This window comes from Pteropus vampyrus, unplaced genomic scaffold (genome assembly GCF_000151845.1).
Source record: "Pteropus vampyrus isolate Shadow unplaced genomic scaffold, Pvam_2.0 Scaffold9, whole genome shotgun sequence".
NCBI lineage: Eukaryota > Metazoa > Chordata > Mammalia > Chiroptera > Pteropodidae > Pteropus > Pteropus vampyrus.
The window spans coordinates 5,359,470-5,386,645 of NW_011888790.1; the positions used below are offsets into that span (position 1 = coordinate 5,359,470).

At 38.9% G+C, this 27,176-nt stretch overlaps 1 protein-coding gene across 4 annotated transcripts in view; it reads left to right on the forward strand.

Annotated features, from left to right (window-relative positions):
- The window catches only part of MYRFL (myelin regulatory factor-like), a 109,291-nt gene extending 91,744 nt beyond the window's left edge, over nucleotides 1-17,547 (forward strand). For all 4 annotated transcript variants that reach the window (XM_023520779.1, XM_023520794.1, XM_023520783.1 and 1 more), the window contains 9 exons: nucleotides 1,247-1,332; nucleotides 4,024-4,098; nucleotides 4,182-4,237; nucleotides 4,359-4,538; nucleotides 11,874-11,961; nucleotides 13,916-13,990; nucleotides 16,584-16,704; nucleotides 17,037-17,111; nucleotides 17,283-17,547. In XM_023520779.1, coding sequence (XP_023376547.1) covers nucleotides 1,247-1,332; nucleotides 4,024-4,098; nucleotides 4,182-4,237; nucleotides 4,359-4,538; nucleotides 11,874-11,961; nucleotides 13,916-13,990; nucleotides 16,584-16,704; nucleotides 17,037-17,111; nucleotides 17,283-17,369 — 843 coding nt within the window. In that variant the 3' untranslated portion in view covers nucleotides 17,370-17,547. The remainder of the gene's footprint in view (nucleotides 1-1,246; nucleotides 1,333-4,023; nucleotides 4,099-4,181; nucleotides 4,238-4,358; nucleotides 4,539-11,873; nucleotides 11,962-13,915; nucleotides 13,991-16,583; nucleotides 16,705-17,036; nucleotides 17,112-17,282) is intronic.
- The last annotated feature ends 9,629 nt before the right edge of the window (nucleotides 17,548-27,176 follow it).

Sequence of the window (27,176 nt, forward strand, 5' to 3'; positions counted from 1 at the left end):
CAGGCAGAAAAAAGGGAGGCAGCAAAGCATGGTAGTTAAAAGCACAGATTCTGGAGCCAATTAATTTTTGGTTCATATCCTGGCTTTGTGACTCATTAGCTGTGTGATCTCAGATAAGGAACTTGGCCTTCCTGGGCCTTATTTTTTCCCCTTTTCTAAAATGGGGATAACAGTACCTGCCTCATAGGATTGTTAAGGATTATTGTGAAGATTAAATAATTACTATGTATAAAGCACTCAGAAGAGTCTGTGGCATATAATAAATGCTGTATGAGTGTTCACCCTTATTAATATTCAAGAAATTCAGAGAAAGACCAATTTTAAGCTATTTCTGAACTACCATCAACCTCCAATTCTTTTCTGATCAAAAAAAATGGTTCTGCCCTATTCCCCCAGGTGAAAGCCAACATGATCCTCCCCGTTACATTAGTAGGAAAACTCATATTTAAGGAGCACCTTATTTAAGGGAACAGAAAATCTCTCTTATCTCTCCAGCCAGATTTCCCAGCAGTTGCACAGCTGTCTACCCTGTACTTCTTGGCCCATTTCTCATATGCAAGTTTTCATACCAATATGTATCTGTTTTAAAGGTTTGTCTCATTCACTTCTTAGAGACTGTAATTTACTTATTTCCATATCCTCCGTAGTTTTGTACATTATAGAGTTTAATCAATATTTGTTGAATGGATATAAGGATAAATAAGACACAGTCCTCACAGCTGTCCTTAAAAATGGGTGGCAGAATTAGTTACCGATGTTTAAGGTTTAAAGAGTACTTAGTAGCATTTCTTGCTGCAAAAATCTTTCCCACGGTTTGTCATGATGCCTGAAATACTTCCATTGGGATTTACTCCATCATGTCTTGAAGACCTTTTGATTTTTAAAAGTATCCTATTAAAAGAGATGGACATCTGGGTTCTGACAGTATCTTGTCTGGTAGGTCCTCTTTTCTCATAAAACTTCAAGAATAAGCACTAAATGAATGTTACAGATAATCACCCCGCAGGATGTTCAGGAAAAGAGAGATTACTGTAGCCTGGAGAGTCATGGAAAGAGAAGGACTGAGCGGGGCTTTGAAATTGCTTTGTTTTCAGGGAGGCAGAGAGGAGGAGAGAGATGTAGTTTGAAAGGAGCACACCAACCGTCCCAAGGGAGCCCCAAAGATCACCACGGGGAGTGCGTCTTCATGCATCCTCGCAATTAGCTTTGTTGATTTATCACTGCTCATTACTGAATCTTTTTATAGCTTTATTTTTCAGGGAAAAAACTGTTGTGTCCTAACTGGGTTTTCCAGACCTTGGTTATAACTCTCATTGCTGTGATGACATTTTGGTAAGACAAACTTCAATGTTATGCTATGTCACCTTTCCACCTTCCCCCCGCTCCCATCTTCTTTTTCTCACATGTGAACTGAGGCCTGACCTTTTACTCACTTTGAAGACTAAGAGCCCTTTAAACCAAGCATTGACCTTTGATGCAGCTTAGCGGTGACAGAGCCCTTTATAAACTCATACTTTGAAGAAAAGAAGCACAGGCTTTCTGTACTTAAATGTGAGATGAATGATGAATTTTTTTTTTTCAATCAACTGATATTTTCTAACAGCTCACTATGCCTTTCACATGTATGTATGTACGTGTGGGTGTGGGTGGTTTTTTTGTTTTTTTTTTGTTTTTTTGTTTTGATCTTGTAAATAACTTTCTCTAATTCTTTGTTCTTCTTCCTGTCTACTGGGGTTGGGGAGTGGGTGGCGGGGAGTGTGTAAGGAATCAGGCACAACCCACTCTCCCCTGGACATTCATATTTATTAGGATTCTTCTAGATTCTTCCATGGAATTTCACACCAAAGGGACTGTGAAATTCCCTGAAGATGTACAATATGAAATTATAACCAAGTTTACTAATCAGTTAAAGCAAACAAATACAGTAAGGACAAAAGTATTTGCTTTACAAACATCGGGTCCCTTTTGACTGCTGTCCTTCTTCTGCAGAGCGGCAAAGTCACCTCCTTACTGGGATACAGGAGTCTTTCCTGGCCTCTGGTCTCCAGACTCCTGCTGCTGCTGTAGTCTGGTCATCTTGCCTCTCTCCTTTAGGGCTTCTTGTTTTCTTGCCTCTTGAGCTCTGGTCATCTTGCCTCTCTCCTTTAGGGCTTCTTGTTTTCAGTCTGACTATTCACATGGTGAAAAGAGTATTTACTTATCCCTTGAACAGTGCTTTGTTGGTTTGGGGAAAGACTGGCTTCTGGGTTTGTCTCAGGGAAGACAATCATTCTCAGAGATAAAGTAAGAGAGGGGCCAGGGTGCTTCCACTTTCTTCATCTAAAGCAGCTTCCTAGCTATAGAAGACGGCATGGCTCTCTCTGTCTCCTTATCTCCCCTTATCATTTAACTTTTCCCTTGCTACTGCCCACTGTGGGAAGCATCCCCAAGTATTTGACACAGAATTCCCATTAGAAGCCGTTATACTTTTCTCACTCTCTTAGGGGAGCTGGTCTTCTGCTGGGATCCCTAACTGAGGGAAGTGTGAACATCTATCCTTAGCATTCTCTAGAGACACAGATTCCCGTGAAAACTCAATAGAAAAGTTATAGGAAGTCTAAATCTGATATAAAGAGGCTGCTTTTTAAACGTGCTTATCAGATCTTACGAATTCCAATATTGTTGACTGTTAAGACCATAAATGGGAGGAATTAGACTTATTATCATGTGGTCTGGCCTGTGGTCTACCTGGGAAGGGTCAAAACCAGAGTTTGCCTTGAAGGAAAGGAGCAGACGGCCTTTCTATGATCATTCTATTATCCTACAAGTTCTTGGACTGTGCATTGAAGTGGATGCCAGAGACAAATCAGAAAGAGTTTTTAAGGATTAGTAACAGGGAGATAGAGAGTGGTGGATGTGGGAGAACAGAGTAAGGGAGACTGTACCCACAGCATGCAGTTGCCAGGGTGATACAACAAATTCTGTCTGACGACATTTTGGGGGTTCAGCACCATTTTTCCCAGGCAGGGCTGTGCCTGCTGGGTGGTAACCAGCTGCTCCTGAGAACACTCTAGGAATTCTTTCATTATGAGTGGAATTCAAACATGTGGCACATACTTCGTGTATATTTAATGACAGAAATCCACCACCTTTGAAGAGAAACAACATGATGAGGAGTGGAGTCTACAGAATCAGGTGTGAAAGTCAATCAGGAAGTCAAGTTAGGTCGCACTGTGTCAGGCCCAGCACACAGTGGGATTGTAAGGTCACCAAGCAGAATTTTTGATGTGGCTCCTGTGAGAATTCTAAAGACTCTCCGAAGAGAAGAATGTTAAGTATTTGGATGCATGAGCATTGTTGGGGATAGCTTTCCAAAGCTGAGAACATTTAAGGAAAGCTTTCATTTGGGTATATAAGTTCTCATCATGGCTGGGTGGGGGGTAATATACTCAATTATTTTGAAGCCATGTCGCGTGAAAATGAATGCTTTATTGCATTTCTTTCCTTCCTCTGTCCAATTTGGTGTGTTCTGCTCTGAAAAGACAGGCAGCTGGAAGACGTCAGTGGTGGCCAAAGGAGTTGACGTCCACAGCTGACTAAACCTGTGCCGCCTTTCACTTCCAAACTCCACAGGCAGACGCCCTCCACCAGTGGGATGTGAACTTTGCTCTGACTTTTTCCTGCAAGGAGCAGAGGGCTGCCTCCAGTGACTTACACACTTCCTCTTGTAATCTTCCACTGATGACAGATGCTTCTGATACAGCTTGCCAGGGCCAGGGGGCTGCTCTGTGGAAAAATTCACCAGCTTGGATTACCCTGGGAGGCTCTGAGCTCCAGGAGGATGAGAGTTTTTTCTCATCAGGGCAGAGAAGCGTAACTGTGCTGGTTTCTATGGCACTTCTGTCAGCTATGGACCCCCCAACCCCCTCTTCCCACCCGCCCATCGCTGTGGCCTGTGAGAGTACGTCTCTGGCCAGCTGGTTGTGTAAGATATATCTGGAATCAAATCTGACACATAATGCTTTCTTATCATTTTTTTAACAGTGCCTTGACGATAGTCTCCCTTTACATACTTAGCTTAAAAGGTCAAGACCGACACACCCCAAATCTCCCTCTGAGGTGAGAGTGCTAACTTTGTTTTCCTTTGGGGAGAAGGATCCTTGAAGGCCTCTTTCATGAATCATTTCTTTCTCCTTTCCCAGCAATATCACAAGCTCTCAGGAGCCAGCCCAGCCGCCCACAGCCTCCTCCCCCTCGGGTAAGATCTTTACATTCCTCATTCTCAAACCCAGCCTGTGTTTCATGTGAATTGTCAACAGTAGAACCAGCCATTCAGGTTAACCTTGTTGCTTCTTTCTCCTCTACCCAATGCCTTGCAGCACCTAATATATCTTTGGCAACCACACAATCCTCCTTCCAAGTACCGGAAATCACTTTCTGTGAGATCCTGCCATGTCAGGAGATTTACTGCTGCCCTATCTGGGGAATGAGAAGAGTCCTCTCAAGTCCTGTGCAAAGACAGTCCAAGGAGAAGGGACCCCGTCAGAGACCATGGGCAGGTAAATGATGTTCAAAGAGAAACAACTAGCGCTTTGAACCTGAGGTTTCTTCTCTTGTCGATATTTACTTGGATAGTCTGTGAATGGGTCCACTCTTCTATTTGGAACGGCAAAAAGACAAATTTGCAATCATTTAAAAAAACAAAAAGACAAATTTGCAATCATTTAAAATACAGTCACATGCCCCATAACAACGTTTTTGGTCAATGACAGACCAAAGCACGTTCAATGGTGGTCCCATAAGTTATTATGGAGCTGCAAGATTCCTATCGCTGATGATGTCATAGCCATCCTAACGTCTTAGAGCATGCATCACTCATGTGTTTGTGGTGATGCTGATGTAAACAAACCTACTGCACTGCCAATCATATAAAAATAGAGCACATACAATTACGTACAGTACGTAATACTTGATAATGATAATAAGCAACCACGTTACTGGTTTCTGTATTTACTATACTATACTTTTTATCCTTATTTTAGAGTGTACCCTTTCTACTTATAAAAAAATGTTTGCTATAAAACAGTGTGCCGTGTTATGCCAGCAGCAGCCTCACACATGTCATGTTTACCACGTCTCTTGGTTGCATCATTTTCTCTTGTACTTGATTTAACCTCGTGTTGTTCACACAGTAACATACTGTACAAGTTTGCAGCCTAGGTGTGTAGTAGGTTATACCATCTAAGTTTGTTTAAGTACACTCTGTGATGTTCGCATAATGACGAAATCACCTAAAGACGCGTTTGTCAGAAGTATCCCTGTTGTTAAATGGCGCCTGACTGTATCGAATTCCCTACCCAGGGATACAATTTTGGTTATTCAAGTGAAAAGATCTCATTTGTTCATTGCCAAAAAAGATAGTAATAGTTGCACAACTGAAGTAATTACATGTGGATGGGTAGATTTTTTTGGCTCACTTAGAACTTAAAAAATTATGTAGTTCCTCGGCTCTCTGCCCAAACCAAGTAGGGCAAATGTAAAAGGCTTTAGAAACTCTAATAAGTTCAAGGTAAGCTTTAAGTCAGTGAAAAACACAAGGCTGGCATATCACTTTCAAAATATCCTCTTCCTCTTCCTCCTAGACACACACACACAGACACACACACACAGACACGCAAATGCTTTTTAAGCAACAGAATTTTCATGTTAAAAAATATAGAAACTTGATCAAGGGTTGAAAGTGTTATTATTTCTGTAAATGAAATAAATACAAATAAATCTATGCTAATTTGTTGTTGTTTTTAGAACTCTTCTATAAACATACATATTAAATGTCTAAAATAATAATTATTATTGATGCAAAAATAGCAATAAATATATATGAGTACTGCTTATGAGGATGCTGTGGTAAAAAGTGACATTGGTCATGTCTAATTTAAAAACAGAGAAGTGCAGACATAACATGCACCTGGAAGAAGAAGAACCAAGATACTTTTGAGCATATCCCATAGAATATGGCCATAGAATACTGAAGTTTTGGGGTGACAACGTAGTCTCTTTTTCTTTTTGACAATATCCGATATCCTAGTCTTGAATAAATAACTTTTACCAATCATCATCATCTTCTTCTTCATGTAATGAAGTATTACTGTATGCAAGACACTGTCATAAGAGGTCAACATGAATAAAATGTTTAATCCTCACAAGCATAAAAGATAGGCACTGTCATTTTCCCCTTTTTTTCCAGTTTGGAAGCTGATGCACAGAGAGTTTTTTCACATCTATAGGAGGCAATGCTTGCACTGTTTTTCTCATGAAAGCAATTTCTAAGTGAACTTGGGTACATGCATCACTGTAGGGTGAGGATAAAAGTTTAATTTGAAGAAAGAAATTAGTTTCAGTCATCACAGACTCAATATTTTTAAATACAAAAAAATCCAATACTGTCCCCCAAATACTCCCATCTCTTGTGAAAGCACATGAAACCATGTGGCTGCTAAATCCTTCTTATCTTGGGAGTCCACCTTGAGGTCCTTTTCTGTCCTCAGAAGAGACCATCTCACCTATGACAGAAGGACATATAACAATGGATCTTGTGTAGGAAGAGATCATGGTCTGATCTAATCTTCATTTTCAAGAAGTTTCTTGACCTTTGAGCAAGTTCAATCCTATAGCAGCCAGCTCTTCACATCAAAGGAAGAGCAGCCCTATCAAACCAGGTGAAAATTTGTTGCTTTCTTCTCTAGGATGATGAGTATCTGTTTGTCTTAGTTTCCACAACTAAGGAGGACACTGAAGAGACTCCTAAGTAAAGATCTGTTCCAAGGTGCCTGGATGCGTCCTCTGAGACACAACTGTCAGCTTCTCTGGCTAAAAATGAAATTTGAGTTCTGCCTTACCAGGCTCCCCGATACACTGGAAAAGTTGTCTCCTCTATCAATTGAAGAAAAATGGGAAAAATTTAAGTGTTCTATTTACTTCCATTTTCAGGAAACCTGAAAACTTTTGGGGATTTAGAGTCACAGAACACTAGAGAGCAGCTATGCCAGTGGCATCCCAACGTTTTGAACCTGAGAATTCATTATACTTTTACAATTACTTGACTGAGAAAATACATAGAAGAAGAATGTAAATAGAAGCTCAGTTAAGCTTTCAATCAAATTACTTTTGTTAATCCAATGGCAACATTTGAAAAACAGTACAAATTTGTGAGAGATATGTCACTTTTCAAGTGCACAGACAACACCACAGACCTCTTTGTGCAATCACCTGAAATACCAAAGTCTCCAGGCCAGGAGAATCTCTGATCTGTACCAACCTACCCATTTTACACCTGATGAAATGGAGATCCAGGACCTAAGATTCTGCAGTTCCAACTAACACAGTTGGAACTGGAATCTGGATCCCCCATCTCCCTCTCCTGGGTTCCTTCCCATTCTGCCTCCACTTATTTGGGCACAACGTGTGCACGTAGCTGGGATCAACTCTAAAAATGCAGGAAGTAGCCACTCTATGGTTCTAGAAAGCCCCTTTAGCAACAGCCGCCCCCGCCAAGTTCACCTATAGCCCTTGAGATGTGTGTGGTATGGAATGTTTCTGGGGGTCTGAAGTAAGGCACTTCTCTTCTGCTGCTGGTTCATGCTTCCCCTTTGTTCAGGGCACTGTGTAACACAAGGTCCCTAAATCCAGAGTAGGAGAAACCCAGGCAAATATTCTTTTCAACCAGATGTTTCTGAGGCATTAAAGACCAATTAAAAATTAAGGAATAAAAATAAAAATGAAATCCAATGGTTAAAAAAATAATAATAATGAAGAGTCATAGTTAACAATTTACCAAGCCCCAGAACACATTCTTGAGCCTTCTTCCTGGGGCAAGGGTGAACTACTAGAAAAGAAGTGAAGGGAAATCAGAATTTTTATGACATACCGAACTCAAGCCATTATTCTTTTGGGCTTAAGTTGATTGTGTAAAGTGTCTTTCAGAAAGGTTATCCCCTTTCCTCACATTTTATTAAAAGGTTTGGGGAAGACTAATCAGGAAATGGAAAGTGGGTATTTTGGAATATTGAGCTTCTACACTGAAGGATCAAATAAATGTGATGTATAAGATTTTATTCTATGGAACCAATAAAGATTCAAGTAGACAGCAGCATTAGATAGCAAAAAGTAAAGAGCCTGGGATGGGGAGGGAATCTTTATAGAGATTTGGTAAAGATGTTTTTTAAATCTCACAAAGCAAAAAGGCATCTGGAATTCATGCTTATTTTGTTTTGGAGGCCAGAACTTTGAGGAGAGCAAATGGCCAAAAGAAAATGGTTCCCTGTGTTAAAGGACTCAGTCATTGATTGGTTGGGCTCATTGACTTTTTTCTTGGCATGAATCTGGTTCAAGCAGAAAAGAAAAAGTTATCCAAGATACTGTATTGAGACTCAACCATCAGCCCCGTTTTATAAGTGGTACAAAATACGCATTCTAACACAACGGGATATGCTTCAGTTGGACACCATCTTAAATCTCTCCTCTCCAGAAGGTTCTAATTTAGTTTATTGAGAGATTTTATCTGCTGATTGTGAAATATATCTTCAACTTTACTATGAAAACCACTGGGAATGTATATTAAATTTATAGCGAACGTTGCTGGAAGGGATTTGTAAAATGAGAGCCACCCCTGTAGGGCAACAGGAGGACTTATGGATTTTCAATAACCAGCCTTCTAGAATTGAATAGTCTTGCCTCAAACAAGTGACAAATTAGAGGTGTTTTATAGGTGTTTTATAGGAGATTTAAAATTCGTTATTTCCAATCCTGCTTATGAAAAACCATTTTTGTAATTCTAAATCTGCAAGATGATCTCTCCTCAATTTCATCTTTAATTACTGTTAAAAAAATATATGTGTGTATATATATATACATACATACATACATACATACATACATACATACATACTGTTCTCTCATCAGATACTAAGTCCTTCATAGGGTTCTATGTCTCCAGGAACCTGAAAACACACTTCTATGGAAGTGAGGTAACTCCGTAGTTCTATTTATAGAATTTTTAATGAGCCCTTTCCCGGCAACTTCAGCAGGAAAGTAGAACAAAAGGTAGAGGACGAAAACAGAGGGATAGAGAAGTTCTGGTTTCCCCTTCTCTTTATGCCTCATTTGCCTTGTAAATTCACAGCCTTCTGTGGAAGCAATCATAAGCAAAACTCATAGCAGGAGACATGTGCTTGAAAATTATTATTGGAATAGCTGGAATCCAAGCAATCTGGAGGCCTTTTAGATAGCACATATATTTATATATAATGAGAAATAAATATTCAATTTTCCAGAAAATCCTCATATATCAAGATCCATTTCTTCTTCATGGGAAACATCATGTTGGGGAAGATGCTCAGAAAACTTGCCTCGCCTTCAAGTTCTGTCTCATCCCCATTTGCTAATACGGTGAAGGAGCCCAGCTTCCCACGACCATTCCCAGCATCCCTCTGCATCCATCCCCTGGGAATTTCCCCTTTGAATGTGCAAGAGGAAACATTTTTCTAGAGGGCATATGATTGGCCCTCCCTCTTCTCTTCCTCCTTTCCCTGCCTCTCTTCCTTCTGTCCTTCCACAAATATTTATTGAGCACCCACAGTGGAGCCTGGCCTTGCCTTAAGTGAGGATGTAACAGTGAACAAGATGCAATCTTCCAGAAGCTGACAGTTAGATCAGTGGACAAGTAAAGAAGCCCTTCCACCTAGTGTGAGAAGTACTAACCTGGAGAGAGAGAGAGACTTAGGAGTGATTGCCCCCAAGTAATGTGCACCGTTGCTTTTGTTTTCTCTCCTGAAATTCCATAAAGAAGCTCAAACAGAAGCTTGTTTTAGATCACGTCATATTTTTCTCCCCATGAAAGCAGTACACATTGTATTAATTTATGTCTCTTGGTAAATGAGGTTAGTGTCTTTGTGTTTTGTCCAAAACTATATTGAAAAATATATAATTATGTTGTTTAATGCAAATGAAGGAATGCAATAAAAAGTACATATACATGAAAAAAGTCTGCAAATGAAAAAAACCTGCAAATCCTTGAAAATTCTTTTGTTAAATTTGTTTAGAAACCCACTAAATGATTGCTTTTATTATCCACTTTAAAAAGATACATATTGTTTTCATAGCCTTAACAACAATCATCTGAATGGTTAGCTTTATAAAAATTTTTTTGAAATGCTCTATTCTGCTATGATGCTCATAACCACTCTCCTAGCTTCCTACAAGCAGCTCTGGCCCCACATACCAGTGATCTGATTCCTCTCTTCAGTTGGCCACAGCTCAGTTCTTACCTTAAGCTCGATTTTTTTTCTGTGTGGATCACATTATGCTCGAAGTTATGGAGAGTTCGAAGAATGTTAATAGAGGTTCCCTATTCTAGAGCTGTTGAGAAAGGGCAAAAATACATGAAAAGTTAATGACAGCGATAATGTGCCCTTTGGTATAGTGACAGATAATAACACCGATTGGTCACCGCATAAAAGATTCAGTAATAAGTGCTACGTGGCATTGGAAGGGAAGGTGCTGTGAGCTACACTGACGTAATCTGGGATGGGGGTCTTAGTCTGCTAGTGCCGTCATAACAAAATATCATGACTAGGTGACGTAAACAACAGAAATATAGTTTCTCACAGTTCTGGAAGCCAGTAGTTAACACTGAGTGTTAGCAGTTCTGGTTTCCTCTGAGGCTTCTCTCCTTGGCTCACAGGTGGCTAGCTGCCTTCTCACTGTGTCTTTACAAGGTCTTTCCTCCATGTACACATGCGTCTTTGTGATTCCTTATCTCCTCTTTTTATAAGAATACCTTGGATTAGAGCTCACCCAACAGTCTCTTTTTAACTTAATTACATATTTAAAGGCCCTATGTCCAAAAACAGTCACATTCTGAGGTACTAGGGGTTAGGATTTCATACATGAGAATTTGGGGACATGATTTAGCTCAAAGCAGATGGCTTCTTGGAGAAGGGCGAGAATCCACTGTAAGAAATAAGGATGTGATGGGTTGAAATGTGGTAGAGAGAAAGGATAGGGAAACATTCAATTGACAGAGACAAACTAGGGCACACACTGGGTTCCTTTTCATCCTGAACAAGCCTTAAAGATTGTCAGACTTTTTTCCTCTTCAGAAGACAGGAGCATACCATTCTTGGCAGGAGATGCACTAACCATCCCTAACTGGAGGAGTGACTTACAAGTTTAAATTTAAGTGACTTTAGTTTTTGATTTGTGGAGCCAGGCAGAGTAACAAGCTATAAAAGCATTACTGGAGTGAGGAACAGGGACAAAGGCTGCAGCCCACCACAAGCACCCATGAGATTACATTTTTATAATCAAGCCAACCTAATCATTAAGGAGGCATTAGAAATGGTTGCTCATTACTAGACAGGTTGTGGTTGATCTCCATTCATTTTAATAATTTATTCCAACTTCCTGTCCTCTTCTTCTATTTTTCTGACTATATATTTAGTTTGTTTTCTGTTTTCTGATTTTTTTAAAGCTTTCTTTTTTGGCCAGCTTGCATTTCTTGTTGCCTTCTCCATTTTCAATAAACTTCAGTTTAGTAGGACTTCCATGATCCAGAAATTCTTTTGGATATTATGAGACTGTCTATTGGAGCCTGTTATTTTGTTGTTGTTGTTCTCATTTATTTGTTTTTCAGTTTTCTTAAAATTTACTATAACAACAATAAAAGGGCTTTCTCCCCTTCTTTTTCCTCCTTTTTCTCTTTGATGCAAATGGACTCCATTTATCTAGAAAACTCCTATTTTACATTCTGCAATCTGGACACTGTGCTGGAGCACAATACTCTTTTTCCTCTGCAGAAGAGTTTACTTTCTTTTCTCTATTTTTTCTCAATCCAGGGATTGATACAACCATCAGCTCCATTCAGATTATGGAAATCCGGCAAATAATTGATCATCGTTATTGCAGTGGAAGCCTCCAGTGTGGGTGGGTAAACCTTCTCACTGCTCCCTGATCATTTCTGGAATTTACTCAGGCTCTGGGTTTTTGAGACTGAGTAAGCTAAAGCTAAAGCTACATGGGAGAATCAATGTGTGCTTACATTGCTCCTTAAGTAAAAACACATGGTGGAATAGGGAATCATAAAACAGTTGGTGTTAGCAAATGTCAATAAACCATAGCTCCAGTGATCCCAGTCTCCTGGTTAAATGGGTACGTCCAAAGCAAAAAGCTTAGGGGAAGCTTTGTGGCTGACTCTCTGAGGGCAAAAACTATAGGTGCAGAACTGCTGGTTAATTTTATAGACAAGAAAGACATCATTACTGATGGCTCCAAGTTAGGAGTGAGCTGACATTTATATATTTAAATAACAAGAGATGTCATTATTTTAATTGCTGAAAAAATATAGATTATCTTAGCTTTTTCAGCTAGGAGGAAAAAATCCCTAAACAGCCAAAGTTATCAGCAACATCCATCTCTCGTGTATGCTCTATCACCTGTATGGAGATAATGAGGTAATGATGCATCTAGAAGCATAGAATGCAAGTAGCTTCAGCAAGCACAATTTGCAAGTTGTAGGCGTTAAGAATGGGGAGTTATTTTTCTTTGAGAAATAGTCACTGGGTGCCTGCTAGGTTAAAGGCGAGGCCCTACATTTTGAACTAGTGTTGGAAATCCTATGGATTCTCAACCTTATTCCTTTTTCAACATGATTTAACTTAAGCTTCAAGCTGGTGGTCTTGAGTTTTAAAAATAAACTACGGTGCTTTATGATTTGTTTATGATCTCTACATTTATTATCTCATTGAGTCCTCACAAAATCTAGACTAGTATTACTTATCTGTATTTTGTCATTAAGGAACTTGAGGTTCAGTAAGTTTGAGAAAGTCAGAGACGGACATTAATTAATACGGTGGGGGGCATAACGAAGAAGAGTATGATGATCTAGGTTTAAATTCCAGAATGTTGACAAGATGTTTATTCTCTCTACATATCCCTTTCTCATCTGTAAGACAAAATACTATCTACGGCTGTGGGTTGCCGTGAAGCATACAGATGTTGGGAGGCACAGAGTAGGAAATGAATTCTAAGCTTCCTCCAGTCGAACAAAACTCTTCTGATCCCAGTGCAGATCTATCTCTTTCACTTTTGCTTTCTCATTTTTAATGACTTACTTTAGTATTCATTGAAGAGACTCTAAAATGACTGGCTATTTTTCCCATTTTTTCTGGTTTTAAGTTGTTTCTACGTATAATTTAAAGAATGGCCAGATCATAACAACTTAGATATGATATGCTTTTTTGTTGGAGTTTTCATTACAGTATGAATCAAAAGAACTTCCACTTTCCTCCAAATATTTCTCTTAAAGAGGAAGGTGGAAGGAATCTCTGTCTAAGCATTTCTGTCTTACAGTTTTCTGCATTACTAATTGGTAATTAGGACTATAATAATTTTAGTTGGTTCAAGTTCTGAAAGTACATAATATTTCCTGCTAATGTTTCCTAAAAGGGAGTGATTTACAGTAGAAAAGCTGGTAGTTATTATTTTCAATTCTTCTTTCCAGAGGGATTGTTAGCTTGAAGCCTTTGCTTCATTTGTCTTCTGAAATCTGTATCTCCTTAGGGGGATTGAAGTCATTTCCTGTGTGTTTAGTTTTGTGAATCTGGCCTAGGATTTGGCTTTCCATCATTTGTCTGTGTGTTCTAGCAAACTATAAATCTTTGTGGTATATTTTATATATTAAGTCCTGAAAGAGATCACTCTGAAATTTGACAGGTATGTCTCTGAAAAACATAAAACTATACTGTGTTAAATTTAACTTTCTGTATTTATTATTTATTATAGAATATTTCACAGTTTACATAGTATATAATTAGTAGCAAAAAGCCTTTTGAAACCTTTCCTGCCTATTTTGATTTGTGATTTTTTTTTCCATATTTAGGTCTGGAAATTACAATTACAATATTCCTGTTAGTAAGCACACACCCACCACTGTCAAATTCTCTCTGGAAATCAAGTAAGTGCATATCTCTAAAAAACAATTTCATTTTTATCATTATTTGAAAGCCAGTCTGAATTTACTGCACACTTTTTTTTTTTTTTTTATCAGTAAGTTAAGATGTGGAAAGTTACCAGTTCCTGTCAACTAATTGACGATGGTTGGGTTGAGACACTGGGTCAACTTGAGGAAGGGGTTTTCAGAATGAGGACTGGGATCTTCCATGCTTTCTCCAGTGGAATGGAAAGGCTCTAAGTGTACAATCACACCTGCAAAGTGGAAGTGATCTTGGGTTTTATGCTCACAAGTTGCAGACTGCCCCTGGCTGTGTCCCTTTGGATTGGGATGGGAACAAGATCAATGGTGTTGCCCCTGGATGGGGGGACTGCACATTTTTGTGAGCTCCTGATAGCAGTGCTAATGCAGACACCACCTTCTTTCCCCAGGGGAGTTAAAAAAAAGGAGTCAGAGTTTGGAGCTGAGCAAACCGGGGTTCAAATTTTATCTCTCTTACTTACTAGCTCTGTAATCTTGGAGAAACCTCTTATCCTCTCTAAACTACTGTTTAGTCATCTATAAAATGAGTTTGACATTATACCATAACAGGTGGAGCTGCTGTGGGAATCATTGTTAATAGTGAAATTAATGACTACCATTTGCTGAGCGCAAATTATATGCCAGACGCTCTACACTTTAGTACTGGGTCTGAAGTCGGTATTTTTTTTTTTTTCTAGTTTATATTTTTCAGGTAGGAACACTTAGGTTTAGAGAAGGTCAAAAAACCTGGTTTAGAGAGGTCAAAAAAACCTATCACGAAACTCATCGCTAGTAAGCAGTAGAGCTGGGCTTCAAACTTAGCCTATCCTTTTATTCACACTTTCTTGCCTTCTCAATGAGTTGAGATATGAAGAACATTGTCCCTTCCTGGCACAGAGTAGGCATTCTATAAATGATAGCTTTTATTATGACTACTTTTCCCCCCAAATCACAAAACTCTAATTTATTCTTATCAATTATAAATAATTATGGTACTTTAAGAATTTGACCCACTTCACCCAAAAGGTATGCCATGAGCTACTATTCACCATGCAGATAGATGGTTTTCATTTTGTATCTCTTGATTTTACACTTTTTTTCTCCTCCTTCTACCTCTCTTTCCTCCTTCCTTTCCTCCTCCTTACCCTTTCCTCTGCCCTCCCCTGTCTCCCTCTGCTTCCCCAGCTCTGTTATTCCTCCTCCATAATTTTCCCCACTGCTCTGTCTCTTCCTCTGTTTCTCTCGGGCTTTATATACCTTCTCTCATCAACTTTTTTTCTACAGTGAACTATGGACTCAACCTAGCGGCTTTCCTTGGAAAGGTTTGTTTCAAGCAGCTTATATTTCAAGACTCAGAACCCATCATATTTCAAGGCAGAGCTAAAGCTACATGTACTAGTCTTCTGAACTAAATGTACTATTATTCTCTAGCACTCCTTGAATAACCTGAAATAACATTTCCTTATTTATTCCTAGCTTCGGTAGAGGGAAATAAGCTTAAGTGGTCTGTCCCCCAAAGTGGCAGAAGATCATCTTGAGCCACTAAGTCAGACATTTCCCTAATATGGGTGATTTTAAAATAATAGAAACCTCAGATACTCGCTGAAATTATAGGTTGTCCCATTTGTGCAAAAAGATCATTCTGAAGACAGATAATCTCATCTTCTCCATGACGATTAATGTGCCAACCTCCAGAGAAGAACCATTCTTTCTGGCAAGCCTTCCACTCTGATGGCTTTAAAGCCTGGTGATTTCTAATGGGGCTCACTCCCACATCCCGACCTGTATTTGTTAGCTTGCTTCTTAAAACAATATCTGTGCAGACCAGGATTTTGCAGAATCTGAAATCCTGAAAACTTCAAATAGATGCAAATTCAGCTGCAGCATAAAGAGAAGGAATATATCCAAAAATTATTTTAAAATCTATGGAGATAAGAATTTCTGATGTTGAGGTGATTTAAGCTATGAGATTAGGTTTAGAAGCTGTCATATGCTATCTCAGTAGTTGTCTTAGTCAGTTGGGGCTGCTATAGTAAAAATACCATAGACTGGGTGTATTAAACAACAAACATTTATTTTTCACACTTCTGGAGCTTAGGAAGTCCAAGATCAAGGTGCCAGTAGATTTGGTGTCTCGTGAGGCTATGCTTCCTGGTGCATAAATGATCATATTCTCACTGTGTCTTCACATGGCAGAAGGGGTGAGAGAGCTTTCTGGGGTCCTTTTTATAAAGACATTAATTCTACTCATGCAGACTCCACTCTATGACCCAATCACCAAAGACTATCTGCTAACACCATCACACTGAAAGTTAAGATTTCAATATATGAATTTGGGAGGACACAAACATTCAGGCCATAACAGTAGTCACCCGAGATTGCTTTTCTTTCTGTAGTAATGAGATGTGAGCTAGCATGCTGACACCAGTGAGCTTTGTGTAATAAAATGCTTATTTGGAACTTGGAAGAATTTCCAAGTTATGTTCCCATTAGTCCCTCTTCTTATCAAGGTGTAGCCTAGTAGGAGCTGGTAACTGCTTTTCCATTTGCTTTTTCTTTCCTTTGTCTCTTGAAGCACCACAGAGCCATTGATAGTCTTCCGGTGCAAATTCACACTTGGAAATATATGTTTCCAAAGGAAAAGAGAAGCCAAAGGCATGCAGAGCCACGGAGAAGGCTCCCAGGAGATGACACAGGTGATGTTTTCCAGCTCCTCGGCATCATGTCCTTGTTCCAGGAGAATTGTGTCTAGAATTGTGGCACAGCCTTTATTTCCTACTAAGAGAGAGATGTCTTGAGCCACATGCCAGAGTTTCCCCTTGCTGGCTGACTCTGGTCCCCGGGATTTGCTCAGCATCTTCCCTGCCTACTACTGAAGCTGCCAACTGTTCTAGCAATCCTTATCAAAAGCCGTTGTCACAGATACTTCTCCCACAGTAGTCAAGGAAATACTTTCTCAGCCTATCCTCTTTCCAATTAGGTGTAAAATGTGGTCATGAAATGGATCTCCCTTTCATTCACTATTTAGGGCTATCAGCACATTTGGAGCCTCCCTGTAGCCCTGTTCTTTGACAGCGCATACCATTTCCGTGTAGCTGCACCGGTAAGGCTTTTTTTCTTTTCTTTTTAGTGAGGAAAAAAATGAACTATAAAAGGGGGTGGGGGGGGAGAGAGAGGGAGGAGAAGGAGAAGGAAAAAAAGGAAGAGAGAGAAAAAGAAAATACTTTAATTAATTCTTATTTTAACGCTTCTCTCTTTTCTCCTTTCCTGACAGGATTTAGCTGACTGCTCAACGGATCCTTATTTTGCTGGAATATTCTTTACAGATTACTTCTTTTACTTCTATCGACACTGTGCCTAATTTATTCAAGTTTAGTTGAGGACTTTACTAAGGAAAAATACTCAGGAATACAGTTAACAGAAACTTATACCCTCTTGCACCTTCTTTCTGCTTTTTGTAAAATATTCACATTTATTGCCAAAGGACTTGTTCAGATGTTGGCTTCCAACAGTTTTGAGACATTAATGAGAATAAAGTGTTTTCTGGAACTTGAGATAATGTGGTGTTTGATTTTGCCATGACCATGAAGAAAACATTTCCCAGAGTAAACAGCACTCCTGGATTTTGAAATGCTGCTTCTGGTATTAAGGAAGCTGTGAGATCTAACTTTAAATTGGCAGGTCTAACTTTACTTTGTCTTAATATATTTCAAAGCTTTGGAGAAGAACAAAAAAGCTCATTCAGCCATGTCAGCCTGGACTCTTGAGAATGTGTGACCTGGTGTGTGTGGGCAGGCAGGGTGGATGGTGTCTGATGCTGAGCTCACATTTAAGCAAACTTGCTGTGTGTGTGTGTGCGTGTGTGTGTGTGTGTGTGTGCGCGCGCGCGCGTGCACGCATGCTACATACACTAGACTACAGAATGTAGCTTGCTAATAAAATGGATTTAAGAGCAATAGTTGCAACTTTACTTTGTAATGTTTGATGTACAACAAACTTTCTGTGCTATGATATATGTCCTCTTGTAAAGATGGAAGCACTAGTGTGTAGCGAGTCTTTTAAAGCAACCCAGGCAATCTGATCTTCAGTCATCATTGTTTTTCGCCATTTTTTGCTTCTCCTCTATGTGTGAGGGATTCTCTTACAGGGCATTAAGACTCACCTTAGTTCTTTCTGACTAAATCAACCTTGGATCTGTCTCTGTGGCTTATGGGTAGGTTTATATGCCTTTCCCAACCCGGCTCTAGCTGGAGTGCATTAACCATGTTTTTTATTTTGTGTATTCTGATGTTTTGACACCTTAGGGTCTTGCTAACCCTGGAGGGACCACACTTCCCAGGGTTAGCCAGTTCCTAGAGTTAGTAAATAACTTGCCTGGAGTACTTTTTGAATACGAATCATCTAATCCAGAGCCCACAGCCCAACCACCTTCTTTGTCAGGCTCTCACATGCCACCTGCCGTAATCACCCCAGGGCAACACACCAGACGACTAAGGACAAACTCTATATCCCAGAACCTGCTGAAAATATTCAAACTAGTAAATCTTAAGCTGGTTCATGGTGTCTCACCCATTCGCTCTCGTGGAAACCACAATAAAGGCTCTTGCCCACAGTCCCTCCCTCTCCCTCTGCTTCCTTCGGACACAAGCACTTCCCACTGCGGTTCCCGGGGCATGGCATGTCCCCTGATCTAGGGAACTGTGAGTAGCAAACTATCTTCTCAATGCCAATCATCTGATCTGTCAGCCTTCCTATACCTCAAATTTTCTATTAATACACTGCATTCTAGGACACAGAGATTCAAGCTGCTCTAGCTCTGGTTCCAGGTAACAAGGATGCTGAATGGCTGGCCTTCCCTGTTGGCCCGTTCATCAATTAGGATGAAACAATTTGATTTTTTTTTGACAGTGGTAATCATAATCATATATCTTCTTCTTCTTTATTTTCAAATATTATTAAACATGTCCCTCATGGATAAAAATTAATTGTGAGACCACAGCTATTAAGAAAAGAAACAAAGAAAACAAAACAAAACAAAACACATTCCTTTCTCTCATAGAAGTCATTTTGAAATAAATTATTAATATAAAGGTAGTTTAACCCAGGAGGAGCTGAGACTTTGGAGCCAAAAAGCCTTCATCTTGAATTCAAATTCTGACTTTATCTGTATACACTTAGGCAAGTTATTTAACTTTCTAAGCCTCAATTTTCTCATTTATAGAAGAGGACAGTTAGTATCTATAATAGATAGTATTAAATGTGATAAAATATGTAAAACACGGATAGGCTGTAAGTAAATATGAGGTCTTATTGTTATACAAGCACAGAGCAGAATCATTATAAAGATTACCATGGGATTATAAAGAAATTGTATGACTAAACACTCACAGAGACATTAAGGCATTTTCATCAATTATAAAAAACTTAGAGTCGAAGGACAGATAAAGAGCTTCCCAGACAAAAATAAGCTAAGGGAATTTATTAACACCAAGCCAATATTACAGGAAAGGGAGGGACTTCTTTAAGAAGAAAAAAACATGTATCAAAAACAGGAATAAAAAATGGTAATAACTACATTCCTATCAAGTACTTCAAATGGAAAAGAATTAAGTGATCCAACAAAAAGATAGAGTGGCTGAATGGATAAGAAAACAAGACTCTTACATATGCTGCCTACAAGAGACTCACTTCAGATTAAAAGACACACACAGACTAAGAGGAAGGGGATGGAAAAAGATATTGTCTCGATGGACCTAGAGGGTATTGCGCTGAATGAAATGGGTCAGATGGAGGAAGACAAATATCACATGATTTCACGTACATGTGGAATGTAAAGAACAAAATAACAACGAAAGCGGAAATAAATTCATAGATACGAAGAATATTTTGAGGGCTACTAGATGCAAGGGGGGCTGGGGGATGGCAAAAAAAGGCAAAGGGATTAAGAGATACAAATGGATAGTTGCAGAATAGACATGGAGATGTAGAGTGTAGCATAGGGAAGATGGCTAATAATGTAATAAATAGGTAAAGAGAAAGTGAGGTACTAGATTTAGTGGGGTGATCACTTTGCCATTTATGTGGATCTCTGATCACTATGCTATACAACTGAAACTGGTTGTATACATACAACATGTTATTGTATGCCAACTATAATTGAAAAAAAAAAAAACCTCATTGAATTGTACAATGTAAATATGAGCAACTAATTGTCTTTTTATATTTCAATAAAGCCAGAAAAACCAAACCAAAACCAAAACCAAACCAAACAAAAAAACAAACTGCAGACAGAACATATGCAGTTGTATTATATAATGTTTATATTTTTCCTATATTTGGAAAATGGTTTTCCTTTTTACTAACAGCATAGTCTTTGTGGAAAATAAAATAAGGGAGTTAATTCTTGGTAGGAGTATCTTAGGATTCCTTCAGTTTCTTAGATTCAAACTCAAACTTGGTTCTCCTGAGTTATATCAGCCTATCCCACCATGACCTAGCTATAGACACTGCAGTTGCCACTCCATTTTTTAATAGCATCCCAGGTGCTTGGTGTGGGGAGACTCCATCAATTTGACTCTTCTCCTGGTAAAGAAATGCTTGTCAACAGCAGAATTGCAAGAGTTTTCCTCAGCACATAAATCCCATGTTCTTATTCATGTACTATGTTAAGGATAATATGAGGGTTATTCAAATACCTAATGCAGTTTAGTGCTATTGCTCATAAGGGAATTTCTGTAAAATGAATACAGTTTTCCCATTAAATTCCACTAAAAAAATAGAAGTCTCTTTCCCGCAGAAACTTATTACAGGAGTTGTGCTGAAAGCCTTCAGGAAAAAGGAATTGAAAATAGCAGACAGACCTGTGGTAATCCGTGGCTTCCTAGGACTAGTTAAGCTTATGAGGAAAATAGACTTTGCTGGAAGATTCTCTTGTACTTACAGCACTGTCCCTGTTGTGCGCTGTCCACTGTGGGCCACGCTGCTTCAGGACAAAGGATTTTCCCTTACGTCAGAGAATTTTCTGACTCTCCACTGGACTGTCCCCAAATTAAAGTAATTAAAGTATCTGTATGAGTTTTCCTTTCCAAATCCCATAACCCTAGTCTGATGAGAAAAACATCAGACTAACTCCATCTGAGGGACATTTTACAAAATGCCTGACCAATACTCCTTGAAATTGTCAAGGTCACCAAAAATAAGGAAAGTCTGAGAAAGAGTCACAGCCAAGAGGAGCTTAAAGAAGCATGATGAACAAATATGATGTGGTATCCTGGAACCGAAAAAGGACATTAGATAAATACTAAGGAAATCTGAATAAGGCATGGACTTTACTTAGTAGTAAGTTACCAATATTGGCTTATTTATTGTGACAGATATACCATACTAATGTTAAGATATTTATAACAGGGAAACTAAGCTTGGGTTTTACTGGAACTCTGTGCACCAGCCTTGCAATTTTTCTACAAATCTAAATTTGTTCTAAAGTAAAACATTTATTTTTTAAAAAGTCAGCAAAAACGTCCATAGAAACTGGGCTGAAATAGCACATACTGCCTCCATGTGCCATTTCTGATAGTATAGGATACGTTCAAGCCTGAAAAACAAGTATCATTTTTAACTTCAGTCCAAAGTATTTTAGTTCCTTACTTTGCTAATTATTTGTTAGATTCTATGTATCAATTTAATTAGTTCCCAAATATCAAAGAAAATACTGTAGAATATAAAACATAAATAATATAAATACTACAAAATATAAAACAATCATGTAAGAAACAAATAGAATTACAGTAATTTTCCATGAGTTCTAATAAAGGAACTCAAACAAAATTTTGAAAGCTCTGTCAGATTTTTTTAAAACAATCAAACCATAAAAATTTACTTAAAACAGTTAACATGCATGTGTTCAACCCTACGGCATTTTTTAAACAAAATTATTTTGTATGCTCTTAACCTACTTCTTTTTAAATTTTAATTAAAAAAATTTTTTTATACATGTTTCAAATTTCAACTTTAGTGGCAGATTCCCAACACCACAGTATTCGAATCATGAAACTAAAGATTTTCAAGAAAAAAGCAAAGTAACAATTCCTTTGGCAGTTTGCAAAGCACTTTCATAAACCTCCTCTCACTGGATTTTCGCAATGACTTTGTGATGTTGAGAGTGAGGGGAAATATTTATATTTCCTCATTCTACAGATAAGGAAACTGAGGCACAGAAAGGTTAAGCAAGGATGATGGGTAAGCCAGGTTTTCTAGTGCTAAATTTCATCCCTTCTCGCTATTCTGTATATCTTATTCAGCAAGGGATGCCATAAAGAAATAAAAATAAGACTGGGTAGCTTAAACAACAAGAATTTATTTATCACAGTTCTGGAGACTGGGAGTCCAAAATTAAGGTGCCAGCTCCTCTATCCTTGAGTTGCAAATAGCCGTCTCTTGCTGTGTCCTCATGTGGCCTTCACTCAGTGCAGGCAGGCAAAGAGAGAGATAGATGTGGCAATCAAATTGTTTGGTGTCTCTTCTTATAAGGGCACTAATCCTATCATGAAGCCCCACCCTCATGACCTCATCTACACCTAATTACTCCCCAAAGGCCTTGCTTCCAAACACACTGGAGACTAGGGCTCCCACATAGAAATTTGTTAGGAAGATGATTCAGTCCATTTTGGAAAATTTTTCCACATTTTGGAAAATTTTTCCTTTCTTCACAACTCTTTGTAGTTTTCAAGTGACCGTCAGCTCAGATATTGACTCACCAAAAAGGCACTGATGTGTTTGTTAATGGCACTGGTAAGTGAGATTTATACTTATTAGGCCTTGTAAGCTGATAGAATTTATTAGAAGGCATTTAGTCATAACACACAATGGAGAGAAGGGAGACAGACAGAGATGAATGGAATCTCCCGTCACCAGCCATTAAGTTACATCTATTTATATTGCACCGAGGCTTAGCAGCTCTCTTAAGAATGCTAAATATCAACTTCACTCCTAGGAACACTTCAGCAAAATCTTCACTTGGCAAAACTAAAAGTGTTTTGGCTTTTATTTCTTCAAGGACATGTGTCATTGATTTTTGTGTCTGATTCTAAAGAGCCAGTTGAGCTCTTAAGAAGTATCCAAGGATTTAGAAGCTAGTGTATTTTTCATGAGTGGTTGCTTAAAGCTTGTAGACGCATAGCTTTGGAGACTTCCAATTTACCAAGTTTTCGGCATATAACTTCATCTTTTCTTGGCTGAATTATGTGAATGGGAAAGCTTTGTCAGTTCTTAAGACATATAATTGGAAGAAGGGATGGGTGCCAGAAATCACAGTCTCAATTCTTCGATTTCTTTATGGCCCCACACAAATATAAAATGAAAGCATATTTTAGAAAGATTCTTGATAACTCATCTTTGCTAGAGTTGAGTTCTCAAGTCATTTTTAGCTGCATCAGTTTGACTTTCTGTTGAAATGCAGAATAACTGGAAAAAGAACCAGACTCAGAGCCAGGAAATTTGGTCATGGTCCTGACTCAGTACTTTGCCGTTGGTGTCATTTTGGAAACTTCACTTTTCTGGTTGCAAAACTGGATCCCTGATAGTCCCATCTACACCAAGGGTTATTATGAACATTAGATGAGATATTTACATAAGACCTCTTTGAAAAGTGAATAAATGGCACAGTAAGAATGCAAGAGCCACTAGGAGTGGTCCCTGTAAAGACATTATTCTGAGCAAGTAAATGAAAAATTGGAAATTCTCATTTCTTTTAATGAGTTTCAGTTTTATTATGCTTAAGTTACTCACATTTCCACCCACTATCTTCTTTACCTGAAAAACATGTTGCCCAGCACACAATAAATGCTCAATAAACATTTATCGAGTGAAAGGTGGATAAACAGGAACATTTCTTCTTATTTACCAGGGAGTATGGCATGATGGCATATTAAACAGATTTTAATTCCTTTCACTCTTTCACTGTGAATTTTTTAATTGCTATTCTTTGGAATGTTAAGATGCCATTATTCTCTTCTCTAAGCATATTTAAAGCACCTCTAAATGACTTCCAATAGAATCTAGAAAATCAAATGAACTCTTTGAGGATTCCAGAACCCGATAATCAGCTATAGCCTTTTATTCATTGTCTATATTTATACTGCTAAATTTTATTCTGTACAGCACCTCCACATAAGTGCAGATTAATTGTAAATCGCTTAACGAATGTTTCATAATATATTCAAACATTTAATGCATTATGACAATAATTAGGCTGCTGTAGCTTTCCCATGAAGAGAGTTGTAAGAGTTCAGACTTGTCATTCTGCAGTTACTGAAAAACATATTTTTAGTGTAGATGTTCTTGGTTCTCAGAAGCAGTCTCTGGAATTATTTACAGTAGAGAAGCTACTCAAGTTTATGTTAGGGAGAAAAAGGCTGTTAGGTACTTCACAGAGGGTGCATTTGCCTCTAAAAAAACACTCCACTAGATCTTTCACGTATTCGATCCCCAAGCTCTGTAACAGTTTGTTCATTTTCACTCACTTACTTGCTCACTTACTCAGACACTGGGGGAGGACTTCCTATGTGCCAGTCTGTATGTGGTGCTAGGGTACAAGAGAGGCATGGCATCATTCGTGACCTCTTTGCGGCATCCACCATCTGGTGGACCAGCCAAACAGACACCCCGCTAGCCATCGTACAATGTAAAAAGCACTGTACTTGTGGCCTTGACATTGTTCTGTGAAAGTACAGAGAAGGAGTGATAAATTCTGCTTCTCAGGTAAGTGAGAAAAAGAATGGAAGGGAAGAAAGGGGGAGATTCAAGAAGGAAGAGACATCTGAGCTATTTGGATCCAAAAGGATGATAAGAGGATTTTTTGGTTGTGTGTGTTTGTGTGTGTGGTGTGTGTGTGTGTGTGTGTGTGTGTGTGTGTGTGTGTGTGTGTGTATGTTTAAACAGAGAAATGGGAAAAGGTAGAATTTATGTATGAATCATTTTTTGGTAAGAAAGAATCTAATTTTAAGCGTCCCAGGAACTGCAAAGTGAATAATTACCATCCCCACCCACTTGAGCTAGCTCTTCTGTTAGCTTTGCTTACAGGAGAATAACTCTTGTTCCTGAGAGATGTCCCCTCTTTTCCTCAGCTCCAAGAGCCAGCCATTTGTCCCAGAAGATTCAAGGAAACTGTGGGAAAAGCAAAACATGTTGGGTGGGGCATGGGATGACTCAGGAACTGGCACTAAGATTCTGGGTGGGGAGGCTGAGCCTCAGGACAGTGACTAACTCATCAACAGGTACCTCTTTCTCTGTTGTAGGTGCTTGCTAAATATTTGTACAGTGGGCAAGGGCTGCTTGTGTGCAGCTTACGCCCACAAATCTTTTGGTTACTCTGTACATTTTAATATAAAGAGGTTTTCCTTTCTAAAGAAAGTTAACTTCTCATTTTTAAGTCTCAGTGCTCATGGTGTGAAGAGCTAGGAGTATCTCTTAAAAGTCCTCCTAGCATGCCTCCCCTGTTGTTTTGGTAACAGTACCCCTTGAATTTCTTTTGGCAAACAATCTTGCTCCAGCTGTCAATCTCTATGGATCAGGTGAGGCTGACACCATTCCCTCACCCCAGAGAAGGACGTGTGATCCAGGCCTAAGCAAAGAAAATATTACATGCCCTCGGCAACAATGGTTGGTTTAGGAGTAAGCATCTGACACAAACCAGGCCAATCAGAAGCATCCCTGGGAGTTTGAAACTATAAGCAAAGAGGTACTTTCTGTGAGAGTTATTCAGTTGGTAGGAGAAAGCCAGGGAATACTCAGGGCCATCTTACCATCACAGCAGATTGCCTACCTGAGAATAAAGCTAACACAAAGGAAAGTGGAGTAGAGATATGAGGACAGATTTCCAAGCTAGATATGTCCCACTCCCCTCCACGGACTTGGCAGTTAAGTGAGCTAATACATTTCCGCTTTGCTCTAGCTAAACCAAATTCGGATTCTGCCACATAGCCAAAAGAATTCTGATGAACATTAGCCCTCATCAAGAACCTTTGAACGTTTTCCACACAGGATACTCAACTGGTTGACTCCAGATACTGACACATTATTTATGAGAGTGTTGGTCACACCTTCAGGGTTTGGAAGGTGACACCTGGGGCTGCTCTTGCCTGTCAGGCCAGGTTGCTTATCCATTCCTCTTTTCCCTAATGGCTGCTACATCCTAAGTGACAATCAAAGACAAAACTAATCTCATATTTGTATGGTGCTTTCCATTTTATAATCTGACAATTATTTTTTTTATAAGGAACAAAAACTTAAAGTAACTTAAGAATGATGGATTTATTATATTATAACATAGAAGAATTGCATACCAAATGTAGGACGTAGATTTGAATTGAGCTGCATGAGAACTAGACAGTTTCCAGAACTTTCTCCCATCAACTCTCTTTCTCTTTTGGGAACTGCACAGCACCTTGTCTGTTTCTCTCTGCAAGGCCGCTTCAGTCTTCCTTCTGTAGACCAGCTTCTCTGTTCATTCATTTGCTTGCAACCCCAAAATGTAGTCTTGGACCCCAAGTCTCCAGCAACTTCCACCTTGGTTTTCCAGGGTGACATGACTCAGTCTCTTAAAGTTAAAATTCCTATGAAAGAGAATCTGACTCATCCAGCCTGACTCAGCTGTCTACCTGTGATTTAATCAGCTGTTGCAGGTCAAAGCGTTGTGTGGTTTGCAGGGCTGCCCCTGTTAGGCTCGGCGTAATGTTGGATACAATCTTTAAAAAGTGAATGTGGGAGGGAAGGAAATCAAAAGTATCTTCAGTAAAGCCTCTTTATCTCATTTGATCCCTATATTTCTGACAGATAGAAATGATTACCATTCTCATTTCATATAACTATGGATCTTGAACAATGTGTTGCTATCCATTAACAAAGAAGCAAATGAGAGTGAGAATTCTATTAGGAAAAATTCAAAGGAAAACACAGTTGGAGAATGGTGAACCCTGCGCTTGGGGCATCAGTAGCTGCAGAGGCTTTGGCAGTAGCTGATAGTACTATAGCACTATCATCTTTTTGGTAATATCCATTTTATTTTAATTTTTAAAATTTTACTGATTTATTTAAATTGCAATATTGACATATAACATCATACCTGAGACAAGCAGTGCCATTGTGTCTGGAAGAGAAAAGAGAATTAAAA